Raw genomic sequence first — 14,795 nt, forward strand, 5'->3', positions numbered from 1 at the left:
TGCTGATAAATAATTGCATGATTACTGCACAATTGAAGGCCAATCTGAAATGTGCAGTTTTGCTTTATTGAGGGTGTGGGTGGGTCAGAAAAGCAGTCAGTACTTGCTGTGACCACCATTTGCCTCACGCAGTGCCACAAATCTCCAAGGCATAGTGATCAGGTTGCTGATTGTGGCCTCTGGAATGTTGGTCCACTTCTCTTCAATGGCTGTGCCAAGTTGCTGGAGATTGGCAGGAACTGGAACACGAGGTGGTATACGCCGATCCACAGCATCCCAAACATAGTCAATGGGTGACATGTCCGGTGAGTATGCTGGCCATGCAAGAACTGCTATGTTTTCAGATTCCGGGAATCGTGTAAAGACATTTGCAACACGGGGCCGTGCATTGTCAGGCTGCGACATGAGCTGATGGTCTCGGGTGACAACAATGGGCCTCGGGATCTCGTCATTCAAAATGCCATCAATAAAATGCACTTGCGTCCGTTGTCCACAACATACATCATAACCTCACCCCCACAACGGGCCACTTCATTTACAACGTTGACATCAGCAAACCGCTTTCCCACACTACACCGCACACACTGTCTGCCATCTGCCCTGAACAGTGAAAACCGAGAATTGTCCAAGAAGAAAACACCTTTCCGTCACATGCCGATTAATGTGACCATTTTCCCACTTCATTCGGTTACGACAACAAACTGCAGTCAGGTCAAGACCCCGATGTGGTCGACGAGCATGCAGATGAGCTTCCCTGAGACAATTTCAAATAGTATGTGCAGAAATTCTTTGGTTGTGCAAACCAATTGCTGCAGCAGCTGTCCGGGTGGTTGATGTGGAGGTCCTGGGCTGGTGTGGTTACATGTGGTCTGCAGTCGTGAGGCCGGTTGGATGTACTGACAAATTCTCTGAAACGCCTTCAAAGACGGCTTATGGTAGAGAAACCTTGGACGTATCCTCGCTCATCCATGCGGTCTGGACACAGGCCGAGAGTGGAGTCTGCTGTCTTGGTTGCTTTGTTGGGTCTGCTCCTGTCTCTGGCCATGCTCCCTCCACCCCAGCGGACGATGGCGTGGAACACCGCAGAGGCCACCACAGTGGATAGGTTTCTTTTACTTTTTATTCATAGCTGTATGTAGAAGTGTCTGCTTGTATCTGCTGCTTTAATGTCTTTAATGTCCTCTGTGTTCTTTGATGTTTCCCTCTTACACACATGGAAGAGGGATGTGTACTATGGTTATGAGTTGTTGTTTTTTCCCTTGGCCTCAGTCTGCACCTCCTCTCCAGGGCCCAGGCTAAAACCGATTTTTTTATTTGATTTTAATCTTTTATTTTTTTCTCCCATTTCCCCCCCTCCTTGTTTACCTGTAACTCATCTTTTTTGCAAGGGGCACTGGAAGCCGGCAGACCCGTCAGCGATCCTGTTCTGTCTCCCTGTAATGTTTGTCTAAACTTGAATGGGATTGTGCTGAAAATTTTAATTTTCCTGAAGGAACTCTCCTGACGGAATAAATAAAGTACTATCTAATCTAATCTAAGAAATGAACATTAAATTCACGGGCAACAGCTTTACTTCACGCTCCATCATCTGTGGCATTGTGTTGTGTGATAGAACTGCACATTTCAGAGTGGCCTTTTATTGTGGGCAGCCTAGTCATTGGTACTTTAACTTTAACTCAAGCACACCTGTGCAATAATCATGCTGTTTTATCAGCATATTGACATGCCACACCTGTAAAATGGACTATCTTGGCAAACAAGAAGTTCTCACTAACAGAGCTTTAGACAGATCCGTGAACAATAATTGAGAGGAATAGGTCTTTTGTGTATCGAGTGAAAAATGTTGTTCTTTAAATTCCACTTGTGAAAAATTGGAGCAAAAATAAATGTTTTGGGTTTATATTTTGGTTCAGTGTAAAGTGATATTCACGTTATGCTTGTTATTATGAAGATTATTTAGCATGAAAACTTGTTAGCTACAACAACATTGTTAGGAATGTTTTCAGTATAACAATTTGTTCGCATTTCTTAATGACAACCAGACCTGTTTGTCAGCGGCTTTAGGTGTCCACTTGAACTTCCCAGCAAAGCCTCCTTTTTTCTAATAACATAAACACAAAACAAGTCATTCATAACAATCTTTACAATTCTTGTATTAGCCCCCACTAGTGGATGTGAGAAAGGTCCAGCTGCGGCCTGGGCGTTTCCGTCGTGACACAAGAACGCCTAATGGGCGTCGCTGGACAGCATCCACCAGATGATGTAATTTCTCTTTCCATATTGGTAATTTCATGTCGCAGGTATTTATTATTCAATTGAGGTATATTCTTGGACAACTGCATTGAGCAATTTCCTTTATTTCAAGCAACTCACTTGTATAATGTTTTATTCATCTAAATATAACATCAAAGTTGTGTCTGTTCGTGCTAGTCTGAGCTAGCAATGTTTATTAAATGTCGGCAAATACACACTTCTGCTTCTTGTAAGTCGACACATACCTCTAAGACGTGAACACGTGTTACATAACGAGGGCAGAGCCACAGAGAGAAGTGTCCAATCAACATGTTATGAACAATTCAGGCACTTTATTATATTCAACTATCCATCCATCCATTTTCTACCGCTTATTCCCTTTCGGGGTCGCGGGGGGCGCTGGCGCCTATCTCAGCTACAATCGGGCGGAAGGCAGGGTACACCCTGGACAAGTCGCCACCTCATCGCAGGGCCAACACAGATAGACAGACAACATTCACACTCACATTCACACACTAGGGCCAATTTAGTGTTGCCAATCAACTTATCCCCAGGTGCATGTCTTTGGAAGTGGGAGGAAGCCGGAGTACCCGGAGGGAACCCACGCATTCACGGGGAGAACATGCAAACTCCACACAGAAAGATCCTGAGCCTGGATTCGAACCCAGGACTGCAGGAACTTCGTATTGTGAAGCAGACGCACTAACCCCTCTGCTACCGTGAAGCCCCAAATTCAACTATCTCCTTAAAATTATTGTTTTTAAAGGTCTACTGAAAGCCACTACTAGCCACCACTACTAGTCTGATAGTTTATATATCAATGATGAAATATTAACATTGCAACACATGCCAATACGCCCGCTTTAGTTTACTAAATTGCAATTTTAAATTTTGACGCTTATGTTGACGCGTGCTTGTGACGTTATTGGTTGGAGCGGACATTTTATCCCAGCACCACTCACGGCTAAAAGTCGTCCGATTTAATCGCATAATTACACAGCATTTTGGACATCTGTGTTGCTGAATCTTTTGCAATTTGTTCAATTAATAATGGAGACGTCAAAGAAGAATGCTGTTGGTGGAAAGCGGTGGATTGCAGCCCGCTGTAGCAACACAAACACAGCCGGTGTTTCTTTGTTTGTTGTGAAGCTTTAATATGGAACAGAGCGGTCAAGCGAACATGTTTCTCTACCACATGTCAACCGGCAGGTTTCGGTGAGAAAATTGTGGTAATAAGTCGGCCCTCACCGTAAACATGAGCGGAGCTTGTGTCGTTCTTCCTGCAGCAGCTGTCAAAGAGGCAGCTGCGACTTTCTTGGCTTCACTCAGAGACACTGGCGGTCACCACACCCCTCTGACTTTCAGGTATGACTTTATAATCTCACTAAAACACTAGTAACACAATAAGCAGATAAGGAATTTTCCAGAATTATCCTAGTAAATGTGTCTAATTACATCTGAATCACTCCCACTGCCCTATCTTTTTTTTTTCTTCTAATCCTTCACTCTCACTATCCTCATTCACGGATCTTTCATCCTCACTCTAATTAATGGAAAATTGTCGCTTTCTCGGTCAGAATCGCGCACGCTGCTGGTGTCCATGATTATAAACAATGTTCAGATGTGAGGAGCTCCACAACCCGTGACGTCACGCGCACATCGTCTGCTACTTCCGGTACAGGCAAGGCTTTTTTATTAGTGACCAAAAGTTGCGAACTTTATCGTCGATGTTCTCTATTAAATCCTTTCAGCAAAAATATGGCAATATCGCGAAATGATCAAATATGACACATCGAATGGACCTGCTATCCCCGTTTAAATAAGAACATCTCATTTCAGTAGGCCTTTAATGTAATAGTGGTAAACAAATGCTGACCAAGCTGATTGAAAGTTGGCTAATAAACAGTAGTTTGATGGTCGCTGACGTCTGTCTGTGCTTGCAGACAGGCTTGAGAAATAGACAATCATTGAGAAGCATTTGGATAAACGTTCTATAGATGGCTTAGCTTGCAAACGTTAGTTCTACGCAACCAATATGGACTGCAGAATCTTATTTTAAAACTGTAGATCAGGAGTCTCAGACACGCGGACCGCTAGTCGTTATTTTACGGCCCCCACCTTAATATGAAAGTTTTATGTTAGTGCGGCCAGCGAGTTTTATATGAATGCTGCTTAAAAGCGTTGTGTTACTTGGGTCCAAAATGGCTCTTTCAACGTTCTGGGTTGCCTACCCCTGCATTAGTGGAGAAGTAGCAAATGAGTGAAAACAGAGACATTGCCATGGAGACAAGGGTTTTCTTACGTGCCTGGCTGCAGTCACACGGCGACACCTGTCCCTCAGTAATAACAGTCCCCGATAAACTGGACCAAATCAAACCGTTATGTGTTTTTTGTATTGTTTAACTTGCATTGCCTCACACGATGAACACTACAGATAACACTCTGGGAGGCGTCACTTTTTTGCACTCGCTATCCCGGTACATTCCCGGCTATAATCAGCCAACCACCATGTTGCTGTAGGGAGGAAAAGCGGAACAACACACATTGCGGAAATAACATTCTCCGTGCGTCGGCTAAATACAAATATCCCAAACATGTCTTTTTCCAAGCCTGCAGTGAAGAGAAAGGTTAGTGATGTGCAAAGACAATTCCAGGAAAAGTGGGAGATGCAATATTTCTTTGTTGAGCACAGGGTCACCCCGGCGTGTCTTATTTGGACAGAGAAAGTTGCGGTGCACAAGGAATACAATTTGAAACGTCATAATGCAACTAGACATGCTGAGGAGTATGCAACATTTGTGGAAGAAATATTTTCTTGCGGCCCAGTCTCACCCAGACTCTGCGTCCAGTGGCCCCCAGGTAAATGGAGTTTGAGACCCCTGCTGTAGATGTTAAAAAGGGGGTGTTGGGGTTTGCAAAAACGGGAACTCCCACAGGCAGAAGAACACCCATTTGTGGCCGCAGCTGGATGATCCTGGTTAATGTTGTGTATGCGTACTCTCACCTTTGTGGTGCTTCCAGCTTCTAAAAGATTTTCATTACTGCCTAATAGTTCATCTCCTGACATGTCGCCCTTTTAAGAAAAATAAAAACAACACAATAGTAATTTAATACATTTAAAGGCCTACTGAAATGAGATGTTCTTATTTAAAGGGGGATAGCAGGTCCATTCTACGTGTCATACTTCATCATTTCGCCATATTGTTATTTTTTTTGCTGAAAGGATTTAGTAGAGAACATAGACGATAAAGTTTGCAACTTTTGGTCGCAAAAAAAGCCTTGCCTGTACCGGAAGTAGCAGACCATGAGGTCACCCGTGTGAGGGCTCCTCACATCCTCACATTGTTTATAATGGGAGCCTCCAACAGCAAGAGCTATTCGGACCGAACAAACGACAATTTCCCCATTAATTTGAGCGAAGATGAAAGATTCGTGGCTGATATTGATAGCGAAGGACTAGGGGAAAAAAAAAAAAAAAGGCGATTGCATTGGAAGCGATTCAGATGTTTTTAGACACATTTACTAGGATAATTCTGGGAAATCCCTTATCTTTCTATTGTGTTGCTAGTATTTTAGCGAGTTAAATAGTACCTGATAGTCGGAGGGGTGTGTCCACGGGTGTGTTGACGCCAGAGTCTGAGCAAAGTCACAGCAGCTGCATGGACAGCGCAAGCTCCGCAGATCCCCGGTATGAGGCAACTTTTTACCACAATTTTCTCACCGAAACCTGCCGGTTGACAAGTGGTCGGGATCCATGTTCGTTTGACCGCTCTGATCCATAGTAAAGCTTCACCTCCGGGAATTTTAAACAAGGAAACACCGTGTGTTTGTGTGGCTAAAAGCTAAAGCTTCCCACCTCCATCTTTCTACTTTGACTTCTCCATTATTAATTGAACACATTGCAAAAATTCAGCGACACAGATGTCCAGAATACTGTGTAACTGCGCGATGAAAAGAGACGACTTTTAGCCGCAAGTGGTGCTGGGCTAATATGTCCCCTCCAACTCGAGACATCCCGCGCACGAGTCATCATTCCGCGACGTTTTCAACAAGAAACTCAGCGGGAAATTTAAAATTGCAATTTAGTAAACTAAAGCGGCCGTATTGGCATGTGTTGCAATGTTAATATTTCATCATTGATATATAAACTATCAGACTGCGTGGTCGCTAGTAGTGGCTTTCAGTAGGCCTTTAATCTGGATTTGCACACATTGAAAATGGTTTAAATAAACAACTTTACACTTACTGTGAGGTTGTCAGATATATCCATGGCATCACTGAGAGGATCCTGGAAGCAAAAGATGACATCATTAGGCAATTAAATGTTTATTTTAGGATTGTTGGAGCAAAAAACACCAACAGATGACGTCACCTTGGTAGACATGGAGCGCGGTGATGGTTTAGGTGACTTCTTAAAAAATCCAGCAAACCCGCTCTTTTCCTGAGAACAAAATATTCAAAGACTGAGTCACAAAAAGGTAACAAAAACAAATAACGTCATTTGTACCATTGGTGTGTTTTGGTCCGTCAGGTTTTCATTGCTGATTGATAACGTCTTCTCCTTGTCTCCGTTTTCCTCCTGCACAGTCAAAACTATAATAACCAAAATGGAAATGATGAGTCGCCACAAACGTTGTGAACGCACCTCCTCAGCAGCGCCCTCGCCGGCTACTTTTGGAGCTTTCTTGAACATGGTACTGAAAATGCTTCTTTCCTGGAAAACAACGCACTTATTAAGGTTATTGTTGGATATTAATTTCCTCAAAATAAATACAAAAAATGCACAAATACCATACATTTAAAAAAGGGAAAAATACTGTGTTAATCAATACATTACATAAATCAAAAATGTATACTATAAATACAATATAAAAAAATAAATGCAATCATATTTTTTAAATAAAATACAATTTAAAGCAATTAAATAACATGTAAAGAAATGTACTTTAAAAAGTAAAATACAATATCATTATAGACTAAATGTTTTTTCATTTACAAGTTTAAAGAAAATCTAGTAAAATTTGTAAACAGTACCTTGTTGGGCATTTCAAACAGATTGTCATTACTGGATGACTTCTCCTTCTCCTGCAAAAAAGTGTTTGTGATGTTTTGGTTGAAGGACAATTTCTCTTCCAAAAAGCCCACCGCAAAGGTTCAATTCCATTCGATTCAAACTCACTCTTTCAGTCTCGTCATCTCCAAATGTTTTTGGTGTTTTCTTAAGTCCACCTTTCTGCTTGAGGGGGAAAACATGCGAACAAAACATTTCAGACATACAGGCAGCAACTCCTCTACTGTTGAACAGCTGACAATAAAATCCTTGAAGATGAACAAGTGTGTAATCTATATAAACTCTAACACATTAAAGCATAACTAGCCTCACTTGTGTTTTTTTTTTAGTTACATTCTGAAGGACTGTGAGGCACAGGCTGAATACTGACCTCATCCAACAGGTTTTCAATGCTCCATGATCTTTTGAACATGCCAGCGAAACCTCCTTTTTTCCCCTGAAACACACATTTCAAGTCAAAATGCAGTTTCATATTTTCAGACCGAGGGACAAGTGGTAGTAAATGGATGGAAGGATGGATGTACTACAACAATCAAAACTCTTACTGTATTACTTTGAGATCACATTCAAAGCACAAATGACAATAACTTTTAGAAGAACAAAAATAATGCAAAGAAGACAACAAAAAGAAGGACAACAACCACAAAAACAACAAGTACTAGAAGAAAAACAAGAAAAACAAAAAAGAGAACAAAAACAAGGAATAGAAAAACAAGAAGAAAAAAATCAAACAAATAAGAAGTAAAAGAACAAGAAAAAGAAAAAAACTACAAGAACAACAAAATGAAGAATAAGAAGAAATACAACCATAACATACATCCATCCATCCATTTTCTACCGCTTGTCCCGTTCGGGGTCGCTGCAGCCCATCTCAGCTGGATTCGGGCGGAAGGCGGGAACAATAACAAGAAGAAGAAACATAATAAGAACAAGAGATGAAGAAAAAAAGAACAACAATAAGAAGAATAAGAAGAAGAAAAACAAGTAAAATATGAACAAGTACAAAAAGAACAAGAAGATGAAGAACAAGGAGAAGAACAAGATAAAAAACAATAACAAAAAGAAGAACAAAAATAAGAAGAAAAAAGAAGAAAAACAACAAGAACAAGAAGAAAAAATACAAGGACAATACAAAGAACAATAAGAAGAACACAAAGAACAAAAACAAGAAGAATGAGAGCAAGAAGAAAAACAACGAGAAGAAGACAAAAAGGAAGAAGAACGAGAACATGAAGTAAAAGAACAAGAATAAGGACAAAATGAAGAACGAGAAAAACAAGAAGAAAACCGAAAACATTAAGAAGAAGAAAGAGAAGAAAAACGACTAGGAGAGGGGGAAAAACAAGAAGAATAACAAGAGGAACAAGGAAGAAGAAGTACAAACAAAGAAAAACAAGTACAATGAGAAGAAAAACAAGAATAAAAACAAGAAGAAGTGCAACAACAAGAAGAACAATAACAAAAAGTAAAACATGAAGAAGAACAAGAAAAAAACAAAAATAATGAGAATGATAAAGAAAAAGAAAAACAAGAACAAGAAAAATAAAGAAATAAGGAGAACAAGAATAACAACAACAACAAGAAAAGGATAAAAATCAAGAATAATGACAAGAAAAAGAGCAAAGAGAACAAATACCAAAAAAAGAAGAAAATCAAGAATAACAAGGACCACAACAATAATAAGAAGAAGAAAAACAAACAAAAAAAGAACAACAAAAATAAATAACTAGAAGAACAAGAACAAAATGAAAAAGAACAGGAGCAAAAAGAACGAAAACAAGAGCAAAAAGTACAAGAACAAAAAGAAGACAAATAACAATAAGGAGAACAAGAAGAAAAACAAGAAAAAGAACAAGAAAAACAACAATGAAAGAAAGAAAAAGAAGAAAAAGGAGGATAAGTAGTTGAAGAAAAAAAGCAAGAAGGTGGAAGAAGGAGAAAAGGAAGAATAAGACAAAGAACAATAAAAAGAACAATAACAAAAGGAAGAACAAAATAATAAGAACAAAAACATGAAGAAAAAAAGAAGAGGGAGAAGACTAACAAGTAGAAGAATAACAAGAAGAACAAGTATAAGAATAGCAAGAAGAAAAAGAAGAAGAACGAGAACAAGAATAAGAACAAAAGGAAGAAGAAAGAGAAGAACAGGAAAAAAACTAAAACATCAGAAAAAGAACAAGAACGCAAAGGTACAAAAAGAAAAATATGAAGAGGAAAAAGAAAAAAACAAGCATAACGAAAAATAAGAAGGGGAAGAAGTAGAAGAAGAAGAAGAACAAGTACAATAGGAAGAAAAACAAGTAGAATAAGAAGAAAAACAACAATAATAATAATAACTAGAAAAAAGAACAATAACAAAAAGTAAAATAATAAGAAAAAGAAAAAAAGAAGAAGAATAACAAGAAGAAAAACAAGAACAAGAAAAAGAAAAAGTAATGAGGATAACAAAAACAACAAGAAAAATATCAAGAACAAGAAAAACGACAAGAACAACAGCAAAGAGAGCAAGAAAAAAAGAAGAAGGAAAACAAGACTAACAATGACAAGAACAACAAGAATAACAAGAAGAAGAAAAACAACAATAACAAGGAGAAGAACAAGACTAACAAGAACAACATGAAAAAGAACAAGAGCAAAAAGAACTAGAACAACAAGGACAATAGCAAGAATAACAAGAAGAAGAAAATAAAGAACAAGAAAGAGAAGAAGAAGAACAATCTCTTGATACCTTGGGAACAGTTTCCGACAAGTTTTCAGAGCTTCCAGAATTTGGAGTTTCAGTGTTCAGTTCTGCTGCAGCATCTTCTGCTGGCTTCTGAGGCTTCTTAAAAAGTTTGCTGCTGAAATAGTTTTTGTCCTGGAAAAACTATTGGAGTCAGTGAATGCACTACTACCAAGTCAATCAACCTTGAAGGCTTTGCTCAGTCACCTTGGTGGCGTTCCTGTCGACTAGATCATCAGCACCCGCCGCCAGCGTCTCCTTGTCCTCCTCCCAGTCCTAAAAATGGATGCTGCTGCATTAATGCCAGTAATTGAAAGACAAAACATTCTGTGACTAATTTTTTCAAAAGATTCACCAGTGAGTCTGCCCGCTCTCCTTTCTCTCCTTTGGGGGTCTTTTTGAGGAAGACCCCAAACAGATTTCGATCTTTCTCCTGACGCCAAAAGACAGACACGTTCAGAGAGGAAGAACCAATAGTATTGAGGATTCAAAACAAGAAGAAAACAAACATAAAGAACAAGAACAGGAAAAAGAAGAAAAAACAAAAAGAACGATAAAGAAAAAGAAGAACAAGAAGAAAAAAAAGTACAAGAACAGGAAGAACAATAACGAGAAGAAGAAGTAAAAACAAGAAGATGAAGAAAAACAAGAAGAAGAATAACAAGAAGAACAATAACGAAAAGAAGAGGAAAAACAAGAATAACCAGGACAAGGGCAAGAATAAGAGCAAGAAGAAATAGAAGAAGAACAAGAACAAAAGCAGGAATAATAATAATAATAAGAAGAAGAAGAATAATAAAAACAACAAGAAAAATAAGAAGGAGCAAGAAGAAGGAGAAAAAGAATAACAACAAGAAGAACAAGCTCTTAATAATTTGGGAACAAGAAGAAGAACAAGCTCTTGATACCTTGGGAACAGTTTCCGACAAGTTTTCAGAGCTTCCAGATTTTGGAGTTTCAGTGATCAGGTTTGTTTCCTTGTCTGCTGCAGCGCCTTCTGCTGGCTTTTTGAAAAGTTTGCTGCTGAAATAGTTTTTGTCCTGAAAAGAAATATTGGAGTCAGCCCTACAATCAAGTCCAATCATCCTAGAAGGCTTTGCTCACTCACTTGGGTGGCGTTCCTCTCGACTAGATCATCAGCACCCGCCGCCAGCGTCTCCTCGCCCTTCTCCTCGTCCTAAAATTGGACGTCACAGCTTGAATGCGAGTAATTGAGAGACAAAACATTCTGCGACTTATTTTCTCAAAGACTCACCAGTGAGTCTGCCCGCTCTCCTTTCTCTCCTCTGGGGGTCTTTTTGAGGAAGACCCCAAAAATATTTCGATCTTTCTCCTGATGCCAAAAGACAGACACGTTCAGAGAGGAAGAACCAATAGAATTAAGGATTTACAACAACAAGAAAACAAACATAAAGAACAGGAACAGGAAACAGAAGAAAAATAAAAAATAAGAAGAACAAGAAGATGCAGAAAAACAACAAGAAAAAGAATAACGACGAGAAAAAGAAGAAAAGGTACAAGAACAAGAACAATAACGAGAAGAAGAAAAACAACAAGAAAAAGGACAAGAACAAGAACAAGAGCAAGAAGAAGTAGAAAAAGAAAAAGAACAAGAATAATCAATCAATCAATCAATAAATGATCACTTATACAGCCCTAAATCACTAGTGTCTCAAAGGGCTGCAAAAACCACTACGACATCCTCGGTAGGCCCACATAAGGGCAAGGAAAACTCACACCCAGTGGGACGTCGGTGACAATGATGACTATGAGAACCTTGGAGAGGACGAAAGCAATGGATGTCGAGCGGGTCTAACATGATACTGTGAAAGTTCAATCCATAATGGATCCAACACAGCCGCGAGAGTCCAATCCAAAGCGGATCCAACACAGCAGCGAGAGTCCCGTTCACAGCAGAGCCAGCAGGAAGGAAACCATCCCAAGCGGAGGCAGATCAGCAGCGCAGAGATGTCCCCAGCCGATACACAGGCAAGCAGTACATGGCCACCGGATCGGACCAGACCCACTCCACAAGGGAGAGTGGGACATAGGAGGAAAAGAAAAGAAACGGCAGATCAACTGGTCTAAAAAGGGAGTCTATTTAAAGGCTAGAATATACAAATGAGTTTTAAGGTGAGACTTAAATGCTTCTACTGAGGTAGCATCTCCAACTGTTACCGGGAGGGCATTCCAGAGTACTGGAGCCCGAAATGAAAACGCTCTATAGCCCGCAGACTTTTTTTGGGCTTTGGGAATCACTAATAAGCTTGGAGTCCTTTGAATGCAGATTTCTTGCCGGGACATATGGTACAATACAATCGGCAAGATAGGATGGAGCTAGACCGTGTAGTATTTTATACGTAAGTAATAAGAAAAACAAGAACAACAAAAACAGGAACAACAAGGAGGAGAAGAATAACAACAACAAGAAAAACAAGAAGAAGAGTAAGAAGAAGGAGAAGAAGAAGAACAAACTCTTGATAATTTGGGAACAAGAAGAAGAACAAGCTCTTGATACCTTGGGAACAGTTTCCGACAAGTTTTCAGAGCTTCCAGATTTTGGAGTTTCAGTGTTCAGTTCCGCTTCCTTGTCTGCTGCAGCGCCTTCTGCTGGCTTCTTGGGCTTCTTGAAAAGTTTGCTGCTGAAATAGTTTTTGTCCTGGAAAAACTATTGGAGTCAGTGAATGTACTACTACCAAGTCAATCAACCTTGAAGGCTTTGCTCAGTCACCTTGGTGGTGTTCCTCTCAACGAGATCATCAGCACCCGCCGCCAGCGTCTCCTCGCCCTTCTCCTCGTCCTAAAATTGGACATCGCAGCTTGAATGCGAGTAATTGAAAGACAAAACATTCTGTGACTTATTTTCTCAAAGACTCACCAGTGAGTCTGCCTGCTCTCCTTTCTCTCCTTTGGGGGTCTTTTTGAGGAAGACCCCAAACAGACTTCGATCTTTCTCCTGATGCCAAAAGACCGACACGTTCAGAGAGGAAGAACCAATAGTATCGAGGATTCACAAGAAAAAGAAAAAGAACATAGATAACAAGAACAGGAAAAAGAAGAAGAAGAAAAACCAAGAACAAGAATAGCACGAGCAAGAACAAGAAGAAAACGAACAAGAACAACAAGAAAAATAACAAGATGAAGAAGAAACACAAGAACAAGGACAAGAACAAGAACAAATACAGGAACAAGAAAAAGAAGAAAAAGAAGAATAACAAGAAGAACAAAAACAAGAAGAATATGAAGAAAAACAAGCTCTTGATTCTTTGGGAACAAGAAGAATAAAAAGAAGAAGAACAAGCTCTTGATACCTTGGGAGCAGTTTCCGACAAGTTTTCAGAGCTTCCAGATTTTGGAGTTTCAGTGTTCAGTTCTGCTTCTTTGTCTGCTGCAGCGCCTTCTGCTGGCTTCTGGGGCTTCTTAAAATGTTTGCTGCTGAAATTGTTTTTGTCCTGAAAAGAAATATTGGAGTCGGTGAATGCACTACTACCAAGTCAATCAACCTTGAAGGCTTTGCTCAGTCACCTTGGTGGTGTTCCTCTCAACGAGATCATCAGCACCCGCCGCCAGCGTCTCCTCGTCCTAAAATTACATGCCGCTGCTTGAATGCAATTAAAAGACAAAACATTCTGTGACTTACTTTTCCAAACACTCACCGGTGAGTCTGCCCGCTCTCCTTTCTCTCTTTTCGGGGTCTTTTTAAAGAAGCCGCCAAACAGACCTCGATCGTTCTCCTAATGCCAAAAGACAGACACGTTCAGAGAGGAAGAACCAATAGTATTGAGGATTCACAAGAAGAAAAAAAAAATAAAGAACAAGAACAGGAAAAAAAGAAGAAAAAAAAACGAGAACAACAAGAAGATGAAGAAAACCAAGAAGAAAAAGAAGAAGAAGAAGAGCAAGTACAATAATAACAACAATAACGAAAGTAGAAGAAAAACAAGAATGAAAAAGGACATGAACAAGAGCAAGAAGAAAAACAACAAGAATAAAAAGGACAAGAACAAGGACAAAAGCAAGAAGAAAAAAAACATGAAGAAGAAGAACAAGAAGAACAAAACAGGAGCAACAAGGAGAAGAAGAAGAATAACAACAAGTACAACAAGAAGAAGAGCAAGAAGAAGGAGAAGAAGAAGAACGAGCTCTATTGAGGACACAACATACTGCTTTGCCTTCAGACAAACTGTCACTGCTGGCTGACAACTTCTTCTCCTGCAGAGTCTTGTCCTGCAACACAAAATGACAATTTGTACATTGTACGGAAGAAAGACTATAGACCACATCCTCATTTTTGCTTCTTCTGCTGCTGGACACAAATGTTCCACAGAATCAGGAATAACATCCCCGACACATAAAAAACAAGTTTACCTCATCAGACTGAGCGCCATTACATCAGGGTCACAAGCTTTTTCAACCTCATATGATTAAACCTATAAAAACTTAATATGCAAACAGGCAACACAACTTGTGGACCAAAAACACAAACTCCCCTCTGATTTTATACATCAAGTCATTTCATCAAACTTTGGGCCGGATTTAATTAGCGTTTGCATGTACTAAAACACGTGCAAACTTGATAGCACACACAAAGCTGATTTATTAAACGTTTGCAAAGTGGATTGCGTCTGTAAAATGAGCAGAATAAGCAGTCCATTTTGCATCGGTCTTCGTTAATATGCAGAATTTATGCTGAATGTCAAAATGCCCACGAGGAGAGTATGCAAATATATTATACACATTACAGTTTTG

At 39.7% G+C, this 14,795-nt stretch overlaps 1 protein-coding gene across 10 annotated transcripts in view; it reads right to left on the reverse strand.

The window, feature by feature from the left end:
• LOC133567954 (dentin sialophosphoprotein-like) overlaps positions 1-14,795 on the reverse strand; it is a 62,877-nt gene that overhangs the window by 9,520 nt on the left and 38,562 nt on the right. For 6 of the 10 annotated variants that reach the window (XM_061919594.1, XM_061919590.1, XM_061919595.1 and 3 more), the window contains 22 exons: positions 14,211-14,273; positions 13,703-13,780; positions 13,572-13,628; positions 13,358-13,498; positions 12,925-13,002; positions 12,778-12,846; positions 12,565-12,705; positions 11,302-11,379; positions 11,155-11,223; positions 10,955-11,086; positions 10,402-10,479; positions 10,254-10,322; positions 10,053-10,181; positions 7,695-7,760; positions 7,433-7,489; positions 7,288-7,338; positions 6,899-6,967; positions 6,761-6,832; positions 6,626-6,694; positions 6,500-6,541; positions 5,258-5,326; positions 2,045-2,101 (listed from right to left, as the gene is read on the reverse strand). In XM_061919594.1, the coding sequence (XP_061775578.1) occupies positions 2,045-2,101; positions 5,258-5,326; positions 6,500-6,541; positions 6,626-6,694; positions 6,761-6,832; positions 6,899-6,967; positions 7,288-7,338; positions 7,433-7,489; positions 7,695-7,760; positions 10,053-10,181; positions 10,254-10,322; positions 10,402-10,479; positions 10,955-11,086; positions 11,155-11,223; positions 11,302-11,379; positions 12,565-12,705; positions 12,778-12,846; positions 12,925-13,002; positions 13,358-13,498; positions 13,572-13,628; positions 13,703-13,780; positions 14,211-14,273 (1,734 nt within the window). The remainder of the gene's footprint in view (positions 1-2,044; positions 2,102-5,257; positions 5,327-6,499; positions 6,542-6,625; positions 6,695-6,760; positions 6,833-6,898; positions 6,968-7,287; positions 7,339-7,432; positions 7,490-7,694; positions 7,761-10,052; positions 10,182-10,253; positions 10,323-10,401; positions 10,480-10,954; positions 11,087-11,154; positions 11,224-11,301; positions 11,380-12,564; positions 12,706-12,777; positions 12,847-12,924; positions 13,003-13,357; positions 13,499-13,571; positions 13,629-13,702; positions 13,781-14,210; positions 14,274-14,795) is intronic. The other 4 variants (XM_061919592.1, XM_061919597.1, XM_061919596.1 and 1 more) reach the window with 4 other exon arrangements.

Source organism: Nerophis ophidion, linkage group LG14 (genome assembly GCF_033978795.1).
Source record: "Nerophis ophidion isolate RoL-2023_Sa linkage group LG14, RoL_Noph_v1.0, whole genome shotgun sequence".
NCBI classification, from domain to species: Eukaryota; Metazoa; Chordata; class Actinopteri; order Syngnathiformes; family Syngnathidae; genus Nerophis; species Nerophis ophidion.